At 25.2% G+C, this 27450-nt stretch overlaps 1 protein-coding gene across 1 annotated transcript; it reads right to left on the bottom strand.

Annotated features, from left to right (window-relative positions):
• Positions 1 to 101: 101 nt before the first annotated feature.
• Positions 102 to 19243, bottom strand: LOC117175138 (proline-rich protein PRCC). The gene is made up of 3 exons (XM_033364717.1): positions 18622 to 19243; positions 9581 to 9637; positions 102 to 1085 (listed from the first exon to the last, which is right to left on the bottom strand). Exons 1-3 carry the CDS (start codon positions 19099 to 19101, stop codon positions 210 to 212), a joined length of 1413 nt encoding a protein of 470 aa, XP_033220608.1. The 5' UTR covers positions 19102 to 19243; the 3' UTR covers positions 102 to 209.
• Positions 19244 to 27450: the final 8207 nt, after the last annotated feature.

The following is a 27450-nucleotide window of genomic DNA, read 5'->3' on the forward strand; positions in this document are numbered from 1 at the left end:
AAAAAGCCACTAACTCTTTGCTAACAAAATATTTATTCCTCTCGAATTCGAATCCATTTCAATTTTCAACCTAAATTGAACATTAAAAAAAAAAAATGCTATCACATAAAAAATTCTTCTCCCATCAACAATTCATCTTTTACTTTAATTAAATAGACGAAAACTTAAATATTTAACACAAATTTTTTACACTCTCATCACCTAAAAATCTAGAATCCGTACTTGGATTGGGTTTGTTGTCGAGTCATTTTATTTTGAGCCCATTTATTTTTGAGCTCGACCTCCATGGCTTTGGCTTGATGAGCCAAATAGGTGATTTGATGTTTCTTTTTCGACTGACCACTTGGACCAGCTCCTTGCGATGAAACCGGCCTCGTAACTGGCTCTTCCGTCAAAGCCTTCACCAGCCATTCTCTCTCATCCGGTTTAATATCCTCCCCATTTATCTCGATAATATCGACTCCCTCGAATTCCTTATTTTTCCGTTTCACTCCCCTCTTTCCGCAAAGATATTCAATCGCTTTCTCGTCAAAAACCACATTGCCGGTCGAATCAACATTATAATCTTGTTCGGGAACTGGCAATTTGGGTCCAACCTCAGCCTTATTTTTCTTCATTATCTCCTCTTTTGGTAAATTCATGACATTGCTCACCAAAGTTTTGTCAGAAAGTTCCAATTCGGATCGAGGATTTTCGTTTTCGAACGTTTCGACTGGATGAATATTTTTCGGCTGTAAAAATTGTGAATATTTTAGGGTTTCATTGACAATATCTGCAATCGGAATTGAGGAAGCTTGAATTTCGTCGGAGGAGGTTAAAGAAAAGAAATCCATCGCCGGTGATTTGTCGGTTTCCTCGTCTTCGGAACTGGAATCGTAATTTGAAGAAATGGTGGATTTTTTATCTGTTTTGTTGTCTATACTCGATCCTCGCGTTTTTTTGAGATCGGTAGATATTTGTGGAGATTTGGGAGGTATTTTGGGATTCGTGGGTTTTTTTGTAAGAACTCGAGGTACCATCGGTTTTGATTTGACCGCTCTTTCTGATCTTGGTGGAGGGAGAACTGCGAAAAGTCCAGTTCCTTTCTAAATAGGAGAGAAAACAATTACTTAAAGGTAAAATAATGTTTAAACATTCACAAACTTGGCATACTTGAGAGAAAAGAAAAATCAGAAGATATTTAATCAGAAATATGAAATTTTTAAATGTTTTTTAACTTGAAAATTATTTAAATTTCTGCAGAAAAAAATGCCTGGGTTTTTCCCGCTTCGAAAATTGTTTTCATGGTCAATGAAATTTAAAAAATCGACCTCTGAAACCAAAAATTTTTCTATTTGAAGTAATAAAAACGGAGGTGCAAATTAAAGTACTCAAAGTGGAACTCTTAAATGTTAAAACTGAAGTTTGAAAGTTCTTTAATTGAAAAATTGTTCAGTGCTCTAAAATGAAGAATCAATCCATGCATTCAACAATTTTCAAAATTATTTCATTTTAAGCATTTTAAGGTAAGAACATTAAAAATAGATTGATGACATTTTGTTTATAAACTGACCACTTCTAAAATTAAAAGTTATTCTTATTCTAAATAGTTTCAAAATCCTTAAAAAATCAGGATGGCCGTTTTAATGGACGAAATTAATTGCCGGTTTAATTTGAAATTTAAAAGTTTTTAATTAAAAAATTTTGTATTCAAATGCTCAATAATTTACGCGTATAAAATGGAAGGTACTGACATTTTTCAATACAAAAATATATAAATCCACGTTATCATTTTCAATGCTCTAAATTAAAAAATCAATCAATGAACTTTACAATTTTCAAAATTATATAATTTTAAAGAATTTTAAGCTAGAAACATCAAATATTGAAAAATTGAAAAACCTTTAATTGAACACTTCTTAAATTAGAAATTCAATTATTTTCTTTTCAAATAATTTAAACATCCTTGGAAAGCTTCAAAATTTTATTTCAAAATCTTGAGAAATCTAGAAGTTGTTTTAAATTTAAAATTATTTTCAAAGTTTTTTCAGAACTTCTAAATATCTGTCAAAATAAATTGATTTTTTTCTACAATTTCGAGAAAATGCTGAAAATTTTAGAAAATTTCTTTACAATTTGGATGTATAAATAACAATTGAACATTTATTATTTTTAGACGAAATTTAAGTAATTTTAAGAGATATGTAGAAGATTTGAAAAGATTCAAACTCAGTGTAAAATTTGAAATGATTGTCCAATATAAAACAAAATGTAGATTTTTGCAGATTTTAAACAAAAAAATTAGATTCTTTTCAAGAATTGTGAAAGGCTTCAAAAGAATAAAAACATTTTCTTAAGATTCCTAGGAAAATTAAAAATAACTTTTCATTTTGAAAAATTATTTTAAGAGAATATTTAAAAAGTTTTTCAAAGATTTAAATAAAATTTTTAAAAAAGATTCTAGAAGATTTTAAGAAAACTTTCTAAAATTTGCATGATAATTTTAAATCTTTTTAAACCTCCTAAACATCTCTTAAAATTACTCAAATTTTTTCTACAATTTTTTTTAAAATTATATATCAAAATTTACAAATTTCACTTACTCATTAAGTATTTTTCAAATACAACAATTAAAATTGTAACGTAAATAATCAATAATTTTTTTTTTTTTTAATTAAAATTTTCAAATTGAATGGGTTAAAAATGGAATATTTTAGACTGAAACACTATTGTAAATTTAATAAAATCCTGTGAATAAGAATATATTATTATGAAGTTATTTTTAAGTTGAAAATAGTTTATAAACTTTCAGTCACACTTTCACATATTTTAATGATTAAGACTTTCAAATTGTAACCGTTTAAGTTTTAACGTTAAAATCTGAAAATTCTTCAATTTTGAACTGGCTTAAAATCGTTTTTGTTCACTTTTTATTAAATAAAGTACAGATAAATTAAAAAAAATGTATTTATTTATTGAATAAAAATGTTTCTTATCTCAAACTTTGAACATCAAATGCTTTTATTTTTTATTTGTTCAAACCTTTAAGAAAGCATTTAAAAATTCTTTAAATTAAAAATGTGGGCTTGGATATAAAAATTTTGAATGGAAAATTTGTAAGGTAAAAAAATGTTTGAATTACGCATTGTAAGCTAAATAATAGCATAATTAAAATACATAATAATTCAAATAATTATTTAAAAACTGTTGAAATCGAACGTGGAAAGATTTTTCTTGTACAAAATTTTGAAATTCCCGGTAAAAAAAAATCACTGTCATTTCCGGGTTTTTCTGTCTCAAAAAATTCCCGGTCATGTCCCCGTTTCCGGTCCAACGACCACCCTGAAAAAGCTTCAAAATTTTATTTCAAAATCTTGAAACATTTACATGTTTGACATTTTTTCAAAATTTGTAATATTTAAAAAATTTTCATAGAACATCTAAATCTTTTTGAATATTCTCTTCAAATACATTTTTTGAAATAAAAAATCATTTTCAATTTTTTTATAAAAAGTTTTTTATCCTTCTGTAGCCTGTCAAAAGTCTTAAAAAATTTCTTAATTTTTTGTTCCAAATCTGCCAAAAATTATATTTGGTTTTAAATTAGGCCGTGGAATTTTTAATATTTTCAAATCTTGTAAATATTTCTCCAACTTACTCGATTTTTCTCTGAGAATAACAGGTGTTCAAATGTTATTTATACAACAAAATTCAATAATTTGACTTACAAATTAATTTTTTTTTTAAATAGTACAATTAAAATTGTAACATTCAACGTTTAGTTTTTGTTTTATTTAGTTTTGAATACTACATCATTATTCTTTTTCTTATTTGAAAAATTTCAAATTGAATCCTTTAAAAATGGAATATTTTAGACTGAAATAATATTTGAAATTTAAAATCTGGAAATTATAAAATTGTAAACTGATTCCGAATCTTCATGTGAAAAAATTCATATTTACATTTGATCAACTAAAAATGTTTTCTCTTTTATATCAAAAATCTTCGATTTTTTTCGCTTATAAATTTTTATTCCGTTAAGTTTTTATAATTGAATTTTAAAATTCTTTAAATTAAAATATACGCTTAAAAATGAAAAATCTACAATGAAAAATTTTTAAAGTAAAAGATTTTTGAATTACGCATTATAAACTGAATGATATCATTATTGAAAAAGATGACTAATTATTTAAAAAATGGTTGAAATCAAAGCAACTTCGGACAGATTTTTTTCTAACGAATTTTGTAATTCCTGGTCAAAAGCTAAATTCATTGTCATTTACCGGTTTTCTCGCGCAGGGTATTCAGCGACATTAAAAACTTGGAATTCCTCTTGATTTTTTCACGAAAACTTTTAAATAAATATTTGTTCCTTTAAAAGAGCTATTTCATCGAAATGCGAAAAGTAATTAAAATCTTTTATTTTATTATGAAAAGAACGACTCATTTAGAAGAAATCTTCCAACTTTAAAGTTTGTTGTTTATCAAAATATAATTTATCTTTTACGCATTAAAGAATAAATTAAGAGATTTCTAGACGTTTTTTGTAGACTTTAAAAATTATTTTATAGATTGCAATACATAGACTTTAATATTTCAGACTAATTTTATAAGTTTTTAATTTCGTCTCTGCTAATATACAATTTTAAAGTATACATTTACTGTGATATTCAATTTAAAAATTATGAAAATTATGAGTTGAAAATTTCTATATTAATTTAGTTTCAGAATTAGAATGAGCCATGGCTATAAAACAGATTTCTCGAGGCGTTGACTTCTCTATTTTTGAGTGTACACCATATTATAAAATATTACTAAAAGATTTCAACGTATTTCAAGATTGCAAGGATTTTAAATATTAAAAAGGATTTTACTAAAATTTCGAATAATTCAATGATTTTGTCAAATAAAAAAGATTCAAGAAAACATTCACAAATATTTAAAAAAAAATTATTTAAGATTTCCAAGATGGCAAGGATTTCAAAGATTTCATCGAAATTTCCTAAACATTTCCCATATTTTAATACTCCAACGACTTGGAGAGATTTAATAAGATTGCACTAACACTTCTAAAAATTCAATGATTTTGACGAATAAAAAAGATTTCAGAAACGAAGATTTGAGAAAACATTCACAAATATTTCTAAAGATTTGACAAATATTAAAAAAAAAAAAAATCCGAAAGATTTCCAATATTTCAAAGATTTTAAAAATTTGAAAAGATTTCACTAAGATTTCGAATAATTCAATGATCTTAAAGAATAAAAAAGATTTCACAAACAAAGATTTAAGAAAAAATTTCCAAATATTTCCAAAAAAAATCTCAAAGATTTCACACATATTTCCCAAAGATTTCCAATATTTCAAGATTGCAAGGAGTTTTAAGATTTAAAAATATTTCGCGAAGATTTCGAATAATTCAATGATTTTAATGAAAAAAGAAGATTTCAAAATTTGAGAAGATTTCACAAGCAAAGATTTGACAAATATTAAACAAAGATGTCCCAAAGATTTCCAACATTTCAAGATTGCAAGGATCTCAAAGATTTGAAAAGATTTCACTAAGATTTCGAACAATTTAATGATTTTCACGAATATAAAAGATTTCAGAAACAAAGATTTGAAAAAAATTTACAAATATTTTTAAAGATTTCACAAAGATTCCCAACATTTCAAGATTACAAAGATTTCAAACATTTGAAAAGATTTCGAATAATTCAATGATTTTAACAAATAAAAAAGATTTCACAAACAAAGATCTGAGAAAACATTCACAAATTTTTCTAAATATTTGACAGATATTTAAAAAAAATTCTCAAAGATTTCCAACATTTCAAAGATTTAAACATTTTTAAAAGATATCACTAAGATTTCGACTAATTCAATGATTTTCACGAATATAAAAGATTTCAGAAACAAAGGTTTAAGAAAAAATTTCCAAATATTTCAAAAAAAAAATCCCAAAAATTTCCAAGACTGTAAGGATTTCAAAGATTTCACAAAAATTTCCTAAAGATTTCCAATATTTCATGACTGCAAGGAGTTTTAAGATTTAAAAATATTTCACGAAGATTTCGAATAATTCAATGATTTCAATGAATAAAAAAGATTTCGAACATTTCAAGATTGCTGCAAGGATTTCAATGATTTGAGAAGATTTCACAAGCAAAGATTTGACAAAGATTACAAAAAAATTTCCCAAAGATTTCCAACATTTCAAGATTGCTAGGACTTTAAAGATTTCAAAAACAAATATTTAAGGAAAAATTCAAAAATATTTCAAAAGATTTGAAAAAGATTTCCAACATTTCAAGATTGCAAGGATCTCAAATATTTGAAAAGAATTCACTGAGATTTCGAACAATTCAATGATTTTCACGAATATAAAAGATTTCAGAAACAAAGATTTGAAAAAAATTTACAAATATTTTAAAAGATTTCACAAAGATTTCCAACATTTCAAGATTACAAAGATTTCAAATATTTGAAAAGATTTCACTAAGATTTCGAATAATTCAATGATTTTAACAAATAAAAAAGATTTCACAAACAAAGATTTGATAAAATTTACAAATATTTTAAAAGCTTTCCAACATTTCAAGATTACAAAGATTTCAAACATTTGAAAAGATTTCACTAAGATTTCGAATAATCCAATGATCTTAACGAATAAAAAATATTTCACAAACCAATATTTAAGAAAAAATTTCCAAATATTAAAAAAAAAAAATCCCAAAGATTTCCAAGACAGCAAGGATTTCAAAGATTTCACAAAGTTTCCAAAGATTTGAAATATTTCAAGACTGCAAGGAATTTAAAGATTTCATTAAGATTTCGAATAATTCAATGATTTTAATTAATAAAAAAGATTTCGAACATTTCAAGATTCTTACAAGGATTTCAAAGATTGGAGATGTTACAAACAAAGATTTGACAAAGATTTGTGAAAAGTTTCTCAAAGATTTCTAACATTTCAAGGGGTTTAAAGATTTCAAAAACAAAGATTCAAAAGATTTGACAAAAATTTCGCAAAGATTTCCAACATTTCAAGATTGCAAGGATCTCAAAGATTTGTAAAGATTTAACTAAGATTTCGACTAATTCAGTGATTTCAACGAATATAAAAGATTTCAGAAACCAAGATTTAAAAAAAAAATCACAAATATTTCAAAAGATTTGAAAAAGATTTCACAAACATTTTCAACATTTCAAGATTATAAAGGTTTCAAAAATTTGAAAAGATTTCCCTAAGATTTCGAATAATTCAATGATTTTAACGAATAAAAAATATTTCAGAAACAAAGGTTTAAGATAAATTCACAATTATTAAAAAAAAAAATTCTCAAGGATTTTCAAGATTGCAAGGATTTCAAAGATTTCACAAAAAGTTCCCAAAGATTTGCAATATTTTCAAACTGCAACGTTTTCAAAGATTTGAAAAGATTTCTCTAAGACTTCTAATAATTCAATAATTTAAAAAACAAAGATTTCGAACATTTCAAGATTGCAAGGATTTCAAAATTTAAGAAGATTTGAAGATTTCAAAAAAGTCAAATGATTTTAAATAATTTCAAATAATTCAATGATTTTGAACGAATACGAAAGATTTTACAAATATTTCTAAAAAATTTTAAACTATTTTAAATGGTTTCAACAAATTTGAGAAGATTTCTAAAGATTCAATGATTAAGAAAAAAAAATATTTCACCAGTAAAAATTAAAGAAAGCCTTCACTGACATTTCACGGATTTCATAAAAATTTTAAAATATTAAAAAAAATTTGACATAGATTTTCAAATATTTTACAAAAATGTAAAAATTTCCAAAATATTGCACAGAAATTTCTAGATTTCGCAAAGATTTGCATTAAGTCGAAAGATTCCAACAAATTTATCAAGATTTAAAAAGATTTTAGGGAATTTAAAGACGACTAATGTTTGAAAAAAATGAAGAATTTGTTTATTTACGGTTCTGGTTTCTTAAAATAATTTTGTCCAATAAAAAATGAAAAGGCTCATTTTTTACACCTATAAAAAACGGTTATTTCATTATTTTATGTAAAAAAGGAGGCCGGGAAAAACTTGACCTGGGATATTTTTAATTCTCTTCTTCTAAATTAGAAATAAAATTATTTGTCAAAATTCTCGTTCCAAGCCGAAAACTCTATTATTTACAAAATTTTCTATTAAAATTCCAAAGTATTAAATATCTTTTGAAATGCCTTCAATTGATGGAAAACTATTAGTAATTCTTTGAAATATTAAAAAAATCCTAAAATCTTAAAAATAATTTGGAATTTTTTTAAATACCCTAAAATATTTTTAATAATTAAAAATTAAAAACCCCCATATTCCATAAAATTGTTGGAACATTTTTAAATTTATAAATATCTATTCAAAATTTCTCTCAATCTTTGAGAATACTCTTAAAAATTTCAAATTTGTTTATATTTTAAAAATCTTTAGAAAATCCTTGGAATCTTTAAAAATACCTTAAAATCCGTTGAAATTTCTTTAATTTATTGAAATTGATTGAAAATTCCTTGGAATATTTGGAAATATTCTAAGGTTTTAAGAATAGTTTTAAATCAACAATTACTTGAAATTTTTTTAAATATCCTAAAATCCTTTTAAATCCCTTCAATTAATTGAAATCGATTAAAAATTCCTTCAATTGTTGGAAATATATTGATAATTCCTTAAAATATTTGAAAATATCCTAAAATTTTAAAAATGATTTGAAATTAAAAATTACTTGAAATCTTTTAAAATATTCTATAAATAATCCTTTGAAATCCTTTTATTTTTAAAAATCGAAAAAGGTTTAAATTCAAAGAAATTCTTTTTTTATAATTTACCGTCCCATGTCGAAAATTACCTTTTGTAAGAAAAATGATCATTTTTTCCAAAATTCCCTGTTCCAAACTGAAAATTTTATTTCTTTACGGAAATTTGTTTATACTTAATTTATTTATTCTCAATCTGAACTCAGAATTAAAAATATAGTAACTCCATTTTTCCAAAATTATGAAGAACGAATATTCTAATTGTGAAGAATTCGAATTTCGAACAGGGATTTTCTTAAATTTCCTTCCTTAAATTAAAATTCTTTTCCAAAATTCCATATTCAAAGTCACAATAACACTTTTGCTTGAATAAGACTTACTTTTTATAAATTGGAATGAAAAATTCTTTTCAAAAATGGACCGTTTCAGGTCGAAAATTACTTATTCTAATATAAAATTATCATTCTTCCGGAAATTCCCTGTGCCTAACTCGAAATTCTATGAAGAAATTTTTTTATATATGATTTATTTATTCTCCGTCTAAACTCAAAATTATAATTATTTTAGAAATTTGCCTATAGCAAGTGACAATTAAATTAATTTCCAAATTTCCCTGTTCTAAGTAAAAATTATATTTACTTACAAATTTTTAAATTATAATTCAGAAATATAGATAAAATTTTAGAATCAAAATTCGATATCTTTCATTTTTTATAATTAAATTAAATACAATAATAAAGTAAAACAATAAATAAAAAATTATTTAGAGAAATTTTTAATTGATGAAGATTAAATAATAGCGAAAGAAAAACTTACTTGTGATGGTTGGATTTTGTTCCGAGATTTTTCCTTCTCCTCTTCAGTATCTTTAAACTATAAAAATATAACTATCAGAAAAAGTTTGGAAATTTTCTTAACTATTTAGTTAAAGATTCTTTGTTTTTGTTTGTTCTTAATTAATTTTTTTAACGAAAAATTTCCATTTTTTAATTTTTGTCAGGAAATTTATATTTTTTAATTGAAAATTTACCATTGAATGAAATTCTTTTTATCTCTCGGCTGAAAAATCTTTTAAAGTGGAAAATTTAACTGTTGCTGAAAATTCTTACTTTTTGGTTGCATTATCTGTTTTTTTTTAAATTGAAAATTTAATTCCTTTTTTTATTAAATTATCAATTAAAGCATTGTTTATTCATCATTTTAATTGAAAATTCATCCATTTGGTTGAAAGTTTCACTGTTTTGTTAAAAATTGATTATTTAAACTGAAAATATAATTTTTTTAAAATTAATTATTAAATTCTTCGTTGAGAGTTCATCTGTTTCATTGAAAACTCAATAATTTGGCTGATAAATTAGCCACTTTATTAAAAATGATTTTTTTTTCTTAAAGATTAATAATTTTAGTTAAAAATTCATATCTTTCGTTGTTCAACTTTTTTTAAATTAAAATTATTTTTTTATTGCCAATTTTTATTGGTGCAAGAATGAAATTATTTGCTGGAAGATTCATCATTTTAATTAAAAAATCATCCCTTTAGTTGAAAATTGAACTATTTTTTAGAAACTTCGATTTTTTTTGGTTGAAAATTATTTTTTTGGTTGAAAATTTGTTTTAGTTGAATTTTTTGATTTAAAATATCTTTTTTGTTTGAAATATCAATTATTGTTTATCACAAATGAGTCAAAAACGAATGTGGAAAGTTTAAAGAGAAATTGTTTAATTTGGCAGGATTTTAAACAAAATTGTAGGAAAAATTCAATTAATTTTCATAGCTATTTAGAAGTTCTGAAAAAATTTCAACAATTATATAAAATTTGAAAAAAAAGGTAAAACAATATGATTTTTGAAGATTTTAAAATCAAATTTTGGAGCATTTAAAGAATTTTTAAACTATTAAAAATAAATATAATTTATCTTTTAATTTAAAAGTTGTTCAGTTTATAAAAAAATAGAGTAAAATAGAGATTAAAATTGCTTAAAATGATATAATTTTGAAAAACTTTCAATTAATTGATTGATTCTTTATTTTAGAACATTAAAAATAAATTTGTTTTTAAACTAAAAGCCTAATTAGTCCAGTTAAAATTTTATAATTTCTCGTTGAAAATAAATTTATTTTGTTGAAAATTCGTCTTTTTAAAAAAAATGAATTGTCTTGGTTAAAACTTTAGCTTTTTGGGTTTAAATTAAACTGTTTGTTTGAAAATTCGCAATGTTTTTGATTTAAAATTAAAATAGGTTTTTATTAAAATATCAACTGTTACATTTTTTATTAAGAATTAAAAAAAATTAAACTCCTTAGTTGAAAGTTGAACTACTTTGTTAAAAACTTCTTTTTTTGTGTTTGAAGATTTATAATTTTGGTTGAAAATTCATCTTTTTTTTTGGTAAATTTAACCATTTTCTTGAAAATTCTTTTTTTAATTTTAAATTAATGACTTTAACTGGAAAATCAGATATTCTGTTTTTGGTTGAAAATTAATTAAATTATAATGAAACTTCAACTATTTCGTTGAGAATTCGTGAGTTTACTCAAAAATTCATGTTTTCGAATAGAAAATTTATCTTCTTGATTGAAAATGAAGGTTTCTGATTAGAAATTCCTCTGTTTTATTGAAAACTCATCTCTTTTGTTAGAAATTTCATCTTTTTTGTTTGAAATTTCAACTCATTCGTTGAAAGTTGAACTACTTTGTAAAAAACTAATTTTTTCGTTGAAGATTCATAATTCTAGTTGAAAATTTATCTCTTGGTTTGAAAATTTAACCTTTTTTTAAAATACTTTTTTGTTTTATCATAAATTAGTGGCGTCAAAGAAAAATTAAAATATTCTATTTCTTGACGAAAATTAATTTTTTTTGAAATTGAAAGTTCAACTATTGAGTTGAAAATTCACGAATTTGGTCAAAAATTTCTGTTTTAGAGTAGAAAATTGATGCTTTTGGTTCAAAATAAATATTTTTGTGGAAAAATTAATGTTTCTTTGTAGAAAATAAATCGTCTTGGTTGAAACTTTATCTGTTTTATCTAAAATTTAACTATTTCAGTTGAAGATTCAACATTTTAGTTGAAAATTAATCCTTTTGGTTTAAAATTCATTTATTACAGTTGAAGATTCGTCGTTTTAGTTGAAAAAAAATTCACTTTGGTTAATTTTAGTACAATATTCGGGTTTTTGTTGCTTAAAATTAATTTTCTTAACTATATCGAATTATTTTGTTGAATATTCAACATTTTTGTTCAAAAGTCATACTTCTTAATTTAAAATTAAACTATATTGTTAAAAATTCGTCTTTTTTGGTAGAAAATCAATTTTTATTTTAAAAATGCAGCTCTTTGGTTTAGGATTAAAATATTTTGTTCAAAATCCGTTTTTTTTTTTGGTTAAATCAGTTTTTTAATTTTAAATTAAAAGCTTTTTGTTTGCTTAAAATTAATTTTCTTAACTTAAAATTTACCATTTTTATTAAAAATACAACTGATTGGTGCAAATTAAATTTTTTTGTTCGAAATTCATATTGACTTTGTCAAAATTAAAATGTTTTGTCGAAAATTTGTCTTTTCGGCAATGAAAATTCAAAATTTGATTGCAATTTTTTATTTCTCGACTAACCAATTTTCTTATAGTTATTAATTAAATTATTTTGTTGAACATTCATCTTTTTATTTGAAAATTTATTTCTTCCTGTAGAAATTTGCCCCTTTTTTTGTTAAAAATGCAACTAATTAAAAATTAATCTGTATCGATTGAAAATTCAACTCTTTTTGTAGAAAATTTGCATTTTCGACTCGAAAATTTAATAATTTGTTAGAACATGTAACGATTTGGTTGAAAATTTATGCATATTCTTGAAAATTCATCTTTTTTTTAAATTGTGAAGTATTTTGTTGAAAATTAGTGTTTTTTTAGGTTAAAAATTAATTTTTTAATTGCAAGTTTAACTATTTTGTTAAAAATTCATATTTTCGGGTTGAAAATTGAACTGATGTGTAGAAAATTCATATTTTATATTTAAAATTCAACTATTTGATATAAAATGAGTATTTTTTTAAAATTAAAAACTCTTTTAAATATTTAATTATAAGTTTTTAGAAACAAAAAAATACAAACTAAAACAAAATCTATTCAAATTTAGACAAACATCACAGTTATTGTTGAAACTATTTTGTTCAAAAATGATATAATTAGTGGAAAATTCAACTGTTGGGTTAAAAATTTATGTATTTTGTTGAAAATTAATCTTTTTTGGTATAAAATTAATCCTCTTTTTATTAAAAATGTAACTGTTTGGTTGAAATCTAATCTGGTTTACTTAAGGATTCAACTTTTTTTTTTAATTTATCTTCGATGGTTAAAATAAATTGTTTTTAAATTTTACATAAAAATAAATTTTGATTGAAATAACATTTCGCTGGAAATTCAGATTTTTAAGTTTTTTGTTGAAAACTTTTTTTTTCAATTAACATTTAATTATTATATTTTTGGTTATAAGTTGTTATTTTTTTCAAGTTTAAAAATTTAACTATTTGGATGACAATTCAACTTTTTTGTTGAAAATTCAACCTGTTTTTTATACAATTCATTTTTTTTTAATAATTTTTTTCATGAAAATTTTCGTATTCAATTTTAAGTTAAAACTTGATATTTTCAAGATTAAAAACTAAACTATTTCGTTAAAAATGATGTAATTTGTCGAAAGTTCCTATTTTTTGGTAGAAAATGATCTTCTTGGTTAAACATTCAACTGCTTTATATAAAGCTCGTATTTTGTCATGAAAATTCAACAGTTTGGGTGAACTTCGTTTTTATTTACTGAAAAATTTTTATTTGAAAATTCATCTCTTTTGGTTGGAGATACAGTTAGTGTATAAAAAAACGAAAAAGTAAAAAATTCAGTAAATTTTAATGAATTTGATATTATTTTAATAATTAATTATCCTTTTTAATAGCCTAATAATTTTTAATATTTTGTAAAATCCTATAAAATCACAAAATTTCTTTAAAATCTTCTAGAATCTTTTCTGACATATCTGATATATTCAAAAATTTGAATTTCTTTAAAATTTTATAACAATCTTGTTTATAAAAAATTTAAAAACAAACTGATAATACTTATTTTCTTGTTTTCCATTCTCAGAATTTAATTTTAACGCGAAATTAAAGTTTAAAGAAATTAAATTTACTAAACAAATTAAACTATTACTGAATTATTATAGAAAATTTTGATAAATTCTTCGTTGCGAATTCAACTTTCTTTAGTTAAAAATTCAACTATTTGGCTAAAATTTAAGCTCGTTTGTTAAAAAATATTCTTTTTGGTTGATAATTCATAATTATAATTGGAAATTCATCTCTGGTTGAAAATGTTCTTGAAACATTCTTGAAAATAAATTTTTAGAATTAATAATTTCACAATTTCAGTAGAAAATTTAGGTATTTTGCTGAAAATCTGTTGTTTTTTGTTACTAAGAATTAAATTTTTAACAGAATATTTAATCATTCTGTTTTTGGTTGAAAATGTACCTTTTTTAAATTAAAACTGAACTATTTGCTTGAAACTTGATATTTTTCATTCAGAAATTTAATTATTTGTTTGAACATTTATGTAATATTTGAAAAATTCGCCTTATTTGTAGAAAATTAATCTTAATTTTTAATTGAAAAATCAACTATTTAGTTGAAAATACACATATTTTGTTTATAATCGATTTTTTTTGTATGGAATATTATTTTTTCCCCTTATTTTATTATTCAAAAATTCGTCTTTTCGATAAAAATTTCAAGAATTTCAGTTAAATATTTATCATTCTAGTGGAAAATTGGTCTTTTAGGTTGGAACGAAAAATTCATCCATTCTATTTTTTATTGAAAATGTTTTTTTTTCAATGAAAACTCAACTTTTAATTAAAAATTCATTTCTTTGGTAGAAATATGAGCTATTTGATTAAAAATTTGTCTATGCTTTGGATGAAAAGAAACTTGTTTGCCGAAAATTTAACTATATTTTTTTTTGAAAATATATTTACTTTCTGTTTGAAAAATTATTTTGATTTTTAAACTGAAAATTTAACAAGTATTCGAGTGAATATTCTTTAATTATATATAAAAATTTGTATCTGGTTAAAAATTCATTCTTTAACTAAAAAATTAATTATTAAGTTTTTAGTTTAAAAATGATCTTTTCTTGTTCCAAAATTGAACCATTTAGATGAAAATTTGCCTCTTTTAATCAAAAGTTCAACTATTTCGTTGCAAGTTAATCTTCTTGTTCAAAAATACTTCTTTTCGGTGAAAAATTCAATTATTTTAGTTAAATATTTATTTTTTTTAGTTGAAAATTCATCTTTTAGGTTAGAAGTAAAATCAATTGTTTGCAATTTAAACTCTTTTGTTGAAAATTAATTTGTTTGGCTTAAAAATTCATCATTTTAATAAAAAATTCATTTCTCTGGTTAAAATATGAGTTATTTGATTGAAAACTTGTCTTTTCCTTAAATGAAAATGATTTTTTTTGCCGAAAATTTAACTATATTTTGTTAAAAATCGGTTTGTTTTTTGGATGCAAATGAATTTTTTTTAAAATTTATATCTCTGGTTGAACATTCATTCTTTTGACTAAAAAATGTATTATTGAGTTTAAAATATTTTTCATTCTAGTTGAAAATTCAGCTTTTTACGTTAAAAATAAAATTACTTGGTTGAAAGATAAACTCTTTTGTTGAAAATTAATTTTTGTTTTCATTGAAAATTCATCATTTCAATTGAAAAAACTTAATTCCTCTGGTTGAAATATGAGTTATTCGATTAAAACCTTGCCTTTTTCATGGATGAGAAGGAATTTTTTTACCTGAAATTGAAGTATTTTGTTGAAAACTTTTTTGTTTTTTATGAAAAGGAATTTTTTGCCGAAAATTTAACTATATTTTGTTAAAAATCGTTTTTTTTGGTTGAAAATTATTTTCTTTTTTAAATCGAAAATGTAACTATTATTCCAGTTAAATATTCCATAACTTTGGTTAAAAATTTATCTCACTTGTTAAACATTCATTTTTTTTACTAGAAATATAACTATTAAATTTTTGGCTGTAAAATGATCTTTCTTTGTTCAAAATTCAACAATTTGGATGAAAATTTGTTTTTTTTTTAACCGAAAATTTAACTATTTCGTTAAAATACCACGTATTTTGTTAAAAAACTGATGTTTTTTGTTAGAAAATTACATTTTTCTTTGCAAGTTAATCTTCTTGTTTAAAATTTTTATTTCAGTTAAATTTTTTGTTTTTTATGAAAAGGAATTTTTTTGCCGAAAATTGAACTATATTTTGTTATAAATTTGTTAGTTTTCTGGCTAAAAATTATTTTGTTTTTCTAACTGAGAATGTAACTATTGTTCCAGTTGAATATTTCATAGTTTTATATAAAAATTCATCTCTTTTGTTAAACATTCTTGTTTAAAATTTTTATTTCAGTTAAAATTTCACGTATTAAAGTTAAATATTTATTATTTTAATTGAAAATTTATTTTTTAGGTTATAAATAAAATTACTTGTTTGAAAGATAAAATCTTTTATTGAAAATTAATTTTTTTCATTGAAGATTCATCTTTTTAATTGAGAAAACTTCATTTTTTTGTCTGAAATTGAGGTATTTTGTTGAAAACTTTTTTGTTTTTTATGAAAAGGAATTTTTTTGCCGAAAATTGAACTATATTTTGTTATAAATTTGTTAGTTTTCTGGCTAAAAATTATTTTGTTTTTCTAACTGAGAATTCCAGTTGAATATTACATAGTTTTATATAAAAATTCATCTCTTTTGTTAAACATTCATTTTTTTACTACAAATTTAATCATTAAATTTTTGGTTGAAAAATGTTTTTTTTTTATTAAAAATTCAACAATTTGGAGAAAAATTGGCATTTTTAATTGAAAATTGAATTAGTTCTTTTATTCACATATTTTGTTGAAAAATTGATTTTTTTGGTTTGAAAATTACCTTTTTCATTGAAGTTTATTTTCTTGTTTAAAAATTTTACTTTTCGGTTAAATGTTTATGTTTTAAAGTTAAATATTTCAAATTTTAATTGAAAATTTATCTTTTAGTTTAGAAATAAAATTACTTGGTTGAAAAATAAACTATTTTGTTGAAAATTAATTTTTTTTCATTGAAAATTCATCATTTCAATTGAAAAAACCTAATTCTTCTGGTTAAAATATGAGTTATTTGATTTAAAACTTGTCTTTTTCATGGATGAGAAGGAATTTTTTAACCTGAAATTGAAGTATTTTGTTGAAAACTTTTTTGTTCTTTATGAAAAGGAATTTATTGCCGAAAATTTAACTATATTTTGTTGAAAATCGTTTTTTTTTGGTTGAAAATTATTTTCTTTTTTAAATCGAAAATGTAACTGTTATTCCAGTTGAATATTCCATAATTTTAGTTAAAAATTCATCTCACTGCTTAAATATTCGTTTTTTGACTAAAAATTTAATTATTAAATTTTTGGTTGTAAAATGATTTTTCTTTGTTTGAAATTAAAAAAGTTGGATTTTTTTTTAGAAATTTACCTTTTTCTTTGAAGTTTATATTCTTGTTTAAAAATTCGCCTTTTCGGTTAAAATTTTAAGTATTCTAATTAAATATTCGAGTTGAAAATTCATCTGCTTGAAATTGAGAACTTGTTTTTTTTTTCGGACGAAAAGGATGTTTTTGAGGCAAATTGAACTATTTTGTTGCAGATTTGTTTATTCTCTGGTTTAAAATGATGTTTTGTTTAAACTTAAAATTCAAATATTATTCCAGTTGAATATTATCCACAAATTTGGTTACAAATAGATTTTTTTTGTAAAAAATTATCTTTTTCTTCGCAAGTTAACCTTCTTGTTTAAAATTTTCGTTTTCAGTTAAAATTTTTTTGCGGAAAATTTAACTATATTTTGTTGTTAAATTATTAAATTTTTGGTTGAAAAATGTTCTTTTTTTATTCAAAATTCAACAATTTGGAGAAAAATTGATATTTTTAATTGAAAATTCAACTATTTCTATTGACCATAAATTTGGATAACAATCCATTTTTTTGTAGAAAATTATCCTTTTTTTTGGGAGTTAATCTTCTTGTTTAAAAATTCTTCTTTACGGTTAAATTTTCATGTATTAAAGTTAAATATTTATCATTTTAATTGAAAATTTATCTTTCAGTTTAGAAATAAAATTTATTGGTTAAAAGTTAAACTCTTTTTTTTTGAAAATTAATTTGTTTTGGATGCAGATTCATTTGAATAAGTTCATTTTTTTGGTTTAAATATGAGCTATTTTATTGAAAACTTGTTTTTTTTTTTATGAAAAAGATTTTTTTAACTAAAAATATAACCATTTTGTTGAACATTTGTTTCATTTTGGTTAAAAATTATTCATCTGTACTGAAAATTTAACTGTTTTTCCAGTAAAATATTCCATAATTTTAGTAAAAAATTGATCTCTTTAGTTTATTATTAATTTTTTTATGGAAAGTAACTTTTTTAACTAAAAATTAAACTTATTCCAATTAAATATTACATAGTTTCAGTTGAAAATTCATGTGGTTGAATATAAAATTTAATTATTTAAGTTTTGATTGACAATTAATCTTTTTTAGTCAGAATTAATTAGTTTTTTTTTTTTGAAAATTGGTCTATTTTAGTTGAAAATGAATTTCTTTTAGTTAAAATCTCATATTTATGGTTTAAAATTGAACTATTCCACTCGAAGATTCATCATTTTAGTCAAAAATTCACCAGTTAGGTTAAAAATTGAACTATTTTCTGGAAAATTCATTTTTTTAAATTAATTTTTTCAACTAAAATTTCTTAATACTTACATCAGAGAGACGAGGTATAGATATTTTTACAGGTACTTTTTCCTTCTTCACTGTTTTTTCAAACGGCTGTTCGTTTGTCAAATTTTTGTTGTCAAACAGTATTTCTTTGTTGTTTTCCGGAATTTCATCCTCATCTTCAATAACATCTACTCGTCTTGGCTGCGGCAGAAGGTTAAAATTTATTTTTATTTCTTCCGAACCAGTATTTGACGAAGAAACACTGTTGTTTTCATCCAAAATTTTTGGTTCTTGGTCAATTTTGGGAGTTGGTAAACTAATGTGAGTCCTCGGTTTCACAGTTAAAATTTCAGGAATTTGTTCTTCTACAACCTGTAAAGCTTCTTTAACTTCTAAATTCTTAGAAATTTGTTTGATTTCCACATTATCAGGAGGTTTTTTAACAGATTTTTCAGATTCCTGATTTGAAATAACCTCTTCGTCATTACTTTCGTCACTACTGCCATAAGCTACTAAACTCATTTTGAATTTATTATATTTATTTGATCCTGCGATATTTTAATTTGTTATACTGGTATTTTTATATGGTTTATGCAAAATTTTATCTTGAATTTTGACAGAAGAAGATAGCATTTGTCAACAAAACTATTCCAAAAGCTGTACAACCCAGAGAAACATAACCTATCTTTTGAAAACTTTTAGAAACCTCCGCCAGAGAGCCGAGTTTTAAATCTAAAAATTGGCGCGAAAATTTGAATGCAGAAATAACGTAAAGTTTTGACCCCACCGCCCCTATCATGCGTAATTTTTGCTAAATTAAGTCATTCATTGAATCAAATGAATTAATTATTATTTAATTATTAATTAACTAAAATTTACTACATTTCTTCATTCATTAGTTGTATTTTCAACCAAAAGAGGTGAATTCTAAATAAAAAATGTAAATAGTTGATATTTTGATAATGAAAAGATAACCATTTTGAATCAAAAACAGTTTAATTTCACCAAAAAGTAAGAATTTTCAACAAAAAAGTGAAATTCACGACCAAAACATATTAATTATCGAACAAAAAAATTCATTTTTAACATAATTAAAAATTAAATTTCTACCAAAAGAAACGATTAAAATAAATTTTATTAAGTAAAGAAGAAACGGTCATTGAAACTGTTGAATTTTCAAGATAAAAATACGAGCGTTGTACAAAGTAGGTGCATTTTTAACGAAAAAGATTAATTTTATACCAAAAAAAGCTGGATTTCCGACAAATTGCATAATTTTCCAACCAAATAGTTGAGTCTCAAACTTGGAAAGATCAACTTTTAACCAAAAATGAAATAGTAAAATTTTCATTAAAATCAATTGATAAAAAAATATCTACGAAACAGTTGAGTTTTCCACAAAGAAGTTGAATTTTCAGCCAAGCAGTTGATTTTGAACCAAATCTTGAAATTTTTAAACTTAAAAAAACTTCTAAACCAAATGGAATAATTAAATTTTAATTGTAAAAAAATATTAAATCAAAAAAGCGAATTTTCTACAAAACAGTTGCATTTTCAACCAAATAATTAAATTTTTTTAATTTAAAATAACTTCTAACGAAAAATGGAATAGCTAAGTTTTAATTGAATAAAAAAATTCATTAAAGAAACAAATTTTCGACAGTAGAGTTGAATTTTCAGTCAAAAAATTGAATTTTCATCCAAATAGTTCAATTATGGAACTTGAAAAAAATAAAAACTTTCAACAAAAAATAGAATAGTTAAATTATAGTTAAAAAAAAAATTATATTCAATTAGAAAAAACAATTTTCTACAAACAGATGATTTTTCAAAAAACTTGATGTAGTTAACATTTTTAATAAAAAAAAACTTCTAACCAAAAAAGGAATAGTTCAATTTTAATTTTAAAAAAATCATTTTCTATTTAACAAAATAATTTTCTACAAAATAGTTAAATTTCTAACCGGAAAATATGAATTCTTGACAAGAAAGTTGATTTTCAAACAAACAGTTGAATCTGCAACAAAATAGTTAAATTTTTAGATAAAAAAATAATTATTACCTTAAAAAGGTGAATTTCCATAACAAAATTATTTCAACCCAAAAACATTTTAATGTAAAATTGAAAATAGTGAATTTAACAAGTGAAGACGAATTTTCAAAAAAAGACTTGAATCCATAACTAAACCAGATACTTTGAACACGGTATTTTTCTATTATACAACAACAAAAATTAAAATTTTTAGTCAATCAGTTGAATTGTCAACAAAATATAAAAATTTTCAGTTAAAAATGATAATTTTCAATTTTAAAAAGAATTTTCTACAAAACAGTTGAATGTTTAATCGGAAAATATAGTTTTATAACAAAAAAGTTAATTTCCAAACCGACATTTAAATAGTCAACTAGATGCTTAAATTAAAAAAGAAAATTATTTACCTAAAAAGATGAATTTCCAACAAAAAATTATTTCGGCCCGAAAAGATTTTAATTTTAAATTGAAAACAGTTGAATTTAATCAGTGCCAGTGTAGGCAAATTAAAAAAAGACTTGAATCCGTAACTAAACCATATTCATTTTTAACTAAATAGTCGCATTTATAATAAAAAATATGAAATTTAATCCAAAAAAGATGAATTTTCCAATCAAAAGGACGAACTTTGAACAACAGTTAAAATCTTAACGACGAATTTTGTAGAAAATACATGAGTTTTTTACTAAAAAAAATAAATTTTTAACCAAAAATGAAATAATTAAATTATCATTTAATAAAATTACCTTTCAACCAAAAACGAAACGAATTTTAAACAAAATAGTGGAATTTTCAGTCAAAACAGATTAATTTTCAACTAAAATTAGACGCATTTTCGAAAAATTACATCATTTTTTAACCAAATAGTAAATATTTTAAACTTGAATGGTTCAATTTTTAACCAAAAATAATATAGTTAAATTCAACATTGAAAAATACTATTAATATAAAAAACAAAAAAAATCAATTACAAAATCGGAAAATATGAATTTTCAACTAACAAGTTAATTTCCAACCAAGCAGTGGAATTTTCAACCAAACAGTTACATTTTTTGTTTAAAAAAAGTTGGTTTTGCACCTGCAATTATGAGTTTTCAACAAAAAATAATTTCAACCCAACAAAATTTTAATCTGAATTCGAAAACTGTTGAATTTAACCAATGAAGCCGAATTTTCAACAAAAGTAGTTCAACTTTCGACGAAATGGTTGCATTTTTTTTATCAAAAAGGAAAACTTTTGAACAAAATTGTTGAACTACTTCGTTAAAAATTAATTTTATTCGTTGGAATTTAAATATTTTGTTGAATATTTGCTTTTTTTTGGTTTAAATTTAATTTTTCTAACAGAAATTGTAACTAATACAACTGAATATTTCATTATTTTAATTGAAAATTATTTTAAATCAAATGAAACTATTTTGTTGAGAACTTATTTATTTTTCGTTTAAAAATTAATTTTTTTAACTGAAATTTTAATTATTCCATTTTTGGTTAAAGAGTGATTGTTTCTTGTTTCTAGTTCTCTTTGTTTGAACATTTATCTATTTTATTGAAGATTAGTTTTTTTTTTAGTTTACAATTTATTTTCTTAGCCCAAAATTTAACTAATTCATTTTTGGTTGAAAATTTTTCTTTTCTTCTTGAAAATTCCACTATGAAAGTTTGCATTCAGAATTAATGTGTTTGGGTTGAAAATTTGACTACTTGGTTAAAATTAAACTACTTTGTTAAATATTTATGTTATTGGTCAAAGATTTAACTATTTTTTTTAAAGTCCTTGTTTTGTTTAATTTTTGTTTTTACTGAAAATTTAACTATCCATTTGCTTTGAAAATTGATCGTTTATAGGTGAGAATTCACATTGGGGTGAAAATCTATATATTTTGTTGTCCATGCATCTTTTTTGGTATAAAATTATTCCTTTTGATTGAAAATTTAACTGCTTGTGCGAAAGAAATTATTTGAACTGTAAATTGAACTATTCGATTTTTAATTGAAAGTTGTTAGTTTTTAGTTTAAAGTCGAACCATTTGGTTAAAAATTGGTCATTTTTGCCTAAAAATTACACTGTTTCACTGAAAATTCTATTATTTTGGTAGAATATTCAATTATTTTGTTAAAACTTTGTCTTTTCTGGTTGAATTCGATAGTTTTTTCTCAAAATTGAAATCTTTTCCCTTTATGAAATATTAGTTATTATATTTTTTGTTAAGAGTTAATAATTTTGTATCTGTCTACTAAAAAGTTCTTCTTATTTTGACAAATTACCAATTTGATTCAAAAAGCAAATATTTTTTTTTGAAATTTAACATTTTTTGGTTTAAAAATTCCAAAAATTGGTAGAAAATGCATTTTAATAGGTTAAAAATTCAATTTTTTTTTTCAATCCTCTCTTTTTCTTGAATGTTCAAATATTTGGTTGCATACAAGAGATCTCATAGAAGCGGTTCCGAATTACCAATTGCTAGAACTGCCGGCCCACGCAGTTTCTCGGGGACAGGGCGAGAAACGGTTGCGCCTCTCGCCTCGGAAGGGCCGCAGTGCGTGAGAACTCAGTGGAGTATATTACGCAATATTATGCATTTCAATTGGAAACGGTTCAGGCAAAAAAAAACTGTTTACTACCGTCCAATAGGACTCCTCTTTGCCCAAGTTTAAGTTCTTTTTTCGGGATGGGTAAACTTGATAAAAAATGTCCCGTAAATATGTTTGGACATATTATAAATTTTGAATATTGAAAATTCAATTATCTTCAGAACTTTATTATCCTCTGGACTTCTTCTTCAAATTAATACTGTTTGTAGATACTTTAATTGTCTATTAAAAGTCTAGATCAGAGTTCACGAGTTTGATATTATTTGATGTGAACCTCGAATCTAGACAGTTTTGACGTTGATGTGTAGATATTAGTCGAGCTAATTTGATAGTTTAATCAATTTCCGGAAGCCGACGGGAGTTTAATAGTGATGTCATCATTTTCAACAGGGCACAATGGGGTTAATCTCGCTCGACGAGCTAATATTCGGAGAGTTAACAGAGTTTCAAATGCAACCAGGGCCGACGGTTACTTACCGTTTCAAACTCAAGTGCAATTTGAATCAACCTTTATTCGAATAATTCCACAATATTGAAATCATTTGTTCATAAAAATAAATAATTAACTAAAAAAGATCATTATTATAAAAATTAAATAACTCAACCATGAAAACGAAAATAAACTTTAAATAAATTTGCCTTAACAATTTATGTTCTATCCCTTCTTTCCAATTTGAGTTTGCAATTGAAGCATAATAAATATTATTTGAATCATTATTATCTCAAACAAAATCTACTTTTGTTATTTTTTAAGGTGGAAGAATTTTCGTAAAGATATTCTGTTACCTGATTCATAATTATTAATAAAATCTAGGGGATGCACTACCTTTTTAAAATTTTTTTTGGGAGAGGAAGTGTGGGGAAGGGAAGTAGGGGAAGTGTAAGATAGAAAGTTTGGAAATTGAGGGCTGTGAATGGGAAGGAGAGGAAGTAATGGAAGAGGAAGTAATGAACGTGAGTCGTGGGGATGCATAGGAAGTGAGGGGAGAGTGACAAGAGGGGAAGTAGGATGAGAAGTGAGAGGTGGGCAAGTAGTGCAGATGAAGTACGGGAAGGGCAAGTAGGGGAAGTGAAAAGTGAGGGGAAATAAGTGAGGTAAGGCGATGTGAGAAAAGGGGAAGTAGGAGACGCTATGAGGGAGGAAGTAAGGGATTTGGGGGAAATGAAGTACAGGAAGTTAAAGGAGAGGAGGGTATGTAAACTAAATTTTGAGAGGCGATGTAGGACGGAAAGAAAACGCGATGGAAGGAAAAGTAGGGTACGTAATAGGAGGAGAAGCATAAGAAGTAAGGAAGAGTGAGATAAGGGAAGTTGGTGAGATAAACTATCGGAGGTGCAAGGAGGGTTGGAGATGGGAGAGGAGCGGAACTAGGGGGCGTGATGGAAGAGAAATTACGAGAAGTGAGGGGTGGGCAAGTAACGCAGATAAAATACGAGAAGAACAAGGAAGGAGGGATGTAAACTAAATTTTGGGAGGCGAATTAGGGGCAGTAAAATAAGCGAGAATAGAGAACGCGATGGGAGGGAAAGTAGGCTCCGTACTGGGAGGAGAAGAATAAGAATTAAGCGAGAGTGAGAAAAGGGAAGTAGGAAATGTAGGCGAGATAAAGTATAGGAAGTAAAAGGAGGGTTGTAGATGTGAAAGGAGCGGAATTAGAGGATATGATGAAAGATAAATTATGAGAAGCGACGGGTGCGAGTGTAACGAAGATGAAGTACGGAAAGGTCAGGTAGAGGAAGTAATGGGGAGCAGAGTAAATGAAGTGAGAAGAAGTGAGAGAAGGGGGAGTACAGGACGTGATGGGAGAGAAAGTATGGAATGAGCCCAGACGATGCAAGGACAAGGTAAGTAGAAAAGGTGTGAAGGAAAATTACAGAAGCGAGGTGTGAGAAAGCCGAAGTCTTGATAGAAGAAAAATTTGAGAAGATGAACTGTAGGAATGAAAATGAGGAGTGGGGAAGCAGACAAAGTTAGGTGAATTGAAGGGGGAGGAGCGGGAGTAGGTTACGTAATGGGAAGGAAAGTAGGTGAGAAGAAGTGAGGGATGAGAAGGGGAAACACAGGAAGGGAAAGTAGGGAAGTTAGGGAAGGAGAAGTAGGCGATGTAAGGGAGAGGAAGTATGGAAAATAAGGGAGGAGAAGCGAGGAGAGGGAAAGTGAGAGGAGGGAGGGAGGAAAATTGAGGACTGGAGGAGATGGTAAAAGAGAAGAAGTAGAAGCTGTAGGAGATCTCGAGTATGGAAAATGAGGAGAAGTACAGGAAAATGGTAGAAAGGGTAGCGAGGGGACATAGGGAAGGGAAAGGGAGAGGAAATGAGAGGTAGGAATGCAGTGGCGAGGAAGTATAAGAAGTAAGGGAAGGGAACCTAGGAAATGTAAAATGGTGAGTGGAGGGGACGTACACATAGGTGAAGTGAGGGATAGTAGAAGACATAAGGGAATATGAATTGAGGGAAGTATAGGAAATATCATATGAGAGGATAGCGAAGGTAAGGGTAAGTAGGGAAAGTGAGGGGAAAGGAAGTAGAATATGTAGGAGAAATAAAGTTTGGGAAGTAGGATATGTGAATGAAAAGGACTTCAAGGAGATAAAGTTTAGGAAGTCAGGAAAGTGATGGTAAAGGAAGCAGAGAATGTTAGAAAACGAGAATTAGGAAAGGCAGTAAAGGTAAAGTAGTGGAAGTAGGAAGCTGTATCAAACGAAAATTAGGAAATGTATAGCATAGAAAGTGTGGGAAGTGTTTAGTGGGGAAGGAATGCAGAGATAGTAATAGTAGGTTCTTAAAGGAAGTGAGAGAAGAACAAGCACAGGTCATGGTATGAGAGGAAGTAGGGGAGATGAAGTATGGAGAGTGAGAGAAAGGGGGAGGAGCGGACGTTATTGAAGGGAAATTAGGGAGGTGAGTTGTAGGAAGAGGAAGTATGAAGTAAGGGGTTTGGAAGTAGGGAAATATTGAACGTATTCAAGAGGGAGTAAGGATAGAGAAAGTGGGGGTTGACAATATAAAGTGATGGGATCGTAAATAGGAGAGGGGAAGTAGAGAATATGGAAGTTAGATAAGGAGGAGGGATTAGGAGGGGGTGTTGAGGACCTGAAAAAGCTAGGGTTGTTCGGGAAATATGTGGCGAAGGGAAGTGGGGGAGAGTAGAGGATGTAAGGAAAGTGATGGGGAGGGTGTGAAAGTGATGAAAGTGGGCTGGGGAAGGAAAAGTAGGTGGAGAGGAGATGAGTAAGTGACTAGTAGAAGGGATAATTAAAAGATATATTTGGATAAGACATGGTAGGGCAGAAAAGAGAAGGGAGGCAGGAGGGATATGAAAAGAGAGGAGATTTTATGAACTTAAATATAAAAGAAATTACTTTTGTTTGGAACAAAATAAATAATTCAGAAGAAAAATGTATATTATTCTCTTTTTTTTGGTGGAAGAATTGCTCATAAAAATATTCGGTTTTGAGTGAAAACTGGGGGCTTGACTAACCGAGGGATTAAAGATTCGTGGGTGTGTTTGCAGGTTTCGTTCGAGCGGCCCTGTATGCAAATCCCAAGCGGGCATATTAGGTGGAGGTACGCAGTTAGGCAATAACCGCTGTCAATAGAACCCTGCCTCCTCTCCTGGAGTGGTCCCCACTCGAAAATGCTACTCGCTAAATTAGGTAGGTTATATGGGCTTCGTTTCATTTGCGAGCAAACTTTAATAAGCGCTAAAATTGCGTAAAAGAGCAAGGTTTTCAGACGGACGTGAATCAGGGCCGATGTTTCCACTGATTCCAACTTCATATTCACATTTCATCCTATCCGAGCCACATATTGCTATCAACGATAAAACGATAACAATCCTCATATTATGAAATTCAAATTATGTTATCGATTTGATAATTTATTCCATTCACAACTAAAAAAATGTAGGACTTCCATAAAAAAATTAAACAAGTACTAACAATTTTTTTATATTCATCTACTGATTAGAAATTACACTAATGTAAGAGTAAATTCATGAAACTGCAAGACAATAAACCTGATTTTCGTCGATTTTAATCATAGTTAAGAAATCCCGAAGAAATTTTGTTTCGACGCAAAATTAAAGGTTTTCATTAGAGAAAACTTTACTTATCACTTGTTCCAATCAAATATCGATTTATTTTAACAGGGGACTCAACGATTTTTAAAATAATTTGTTAAAATACTCAGGAGGCTCTTTTAAGTGAAACTGTGGTTCGTGGGTGTGTGCAGTTTATTTTAAT

The sequence above is a fragment of the Belonocnema kinseyi genome, chromosome 6, assembly GCF_010883055.1.
Source record: "Belonocnema kinseyi isolate 2016_QV_RU_SX_M_011 chromosome 6, B_treatae_v1, whole genome shotgun sequence".
NCBI classification, from domain to species: domain Eukaryota; kingdom Metazoa; phylum Arthropoda; class Insecta; order Hymenoptera; family Cynipidae; genus Belonocnema; species Belonocnema kinseyi.

Excerpts from the sequence above, each read along its gene's own strand:
- LOC117175138 (XM_033364717.1), bottom strand. The coding sequence starts at position 19,101 with ATGAGTTTAGTAGCTTATGGCAGTAGTGACGAAAGTAATGACGAAGAG. Across the intron at positions 9,638-18,621 it reads CTATACCTCGTCTCTCTGAT|TTTAAAGATACTGAAGAGGA; the intron begins GTAAGTATTAAG and ends ATATTTTTATAG. Across the intron at positions 1,086-9,580 it reads ACAAAATCCAACCATCACAA|AAAGGAACTGGACTTTTCGC; the intron begins GTAAGTTTTTCT and ends TCTCCTATTTAG.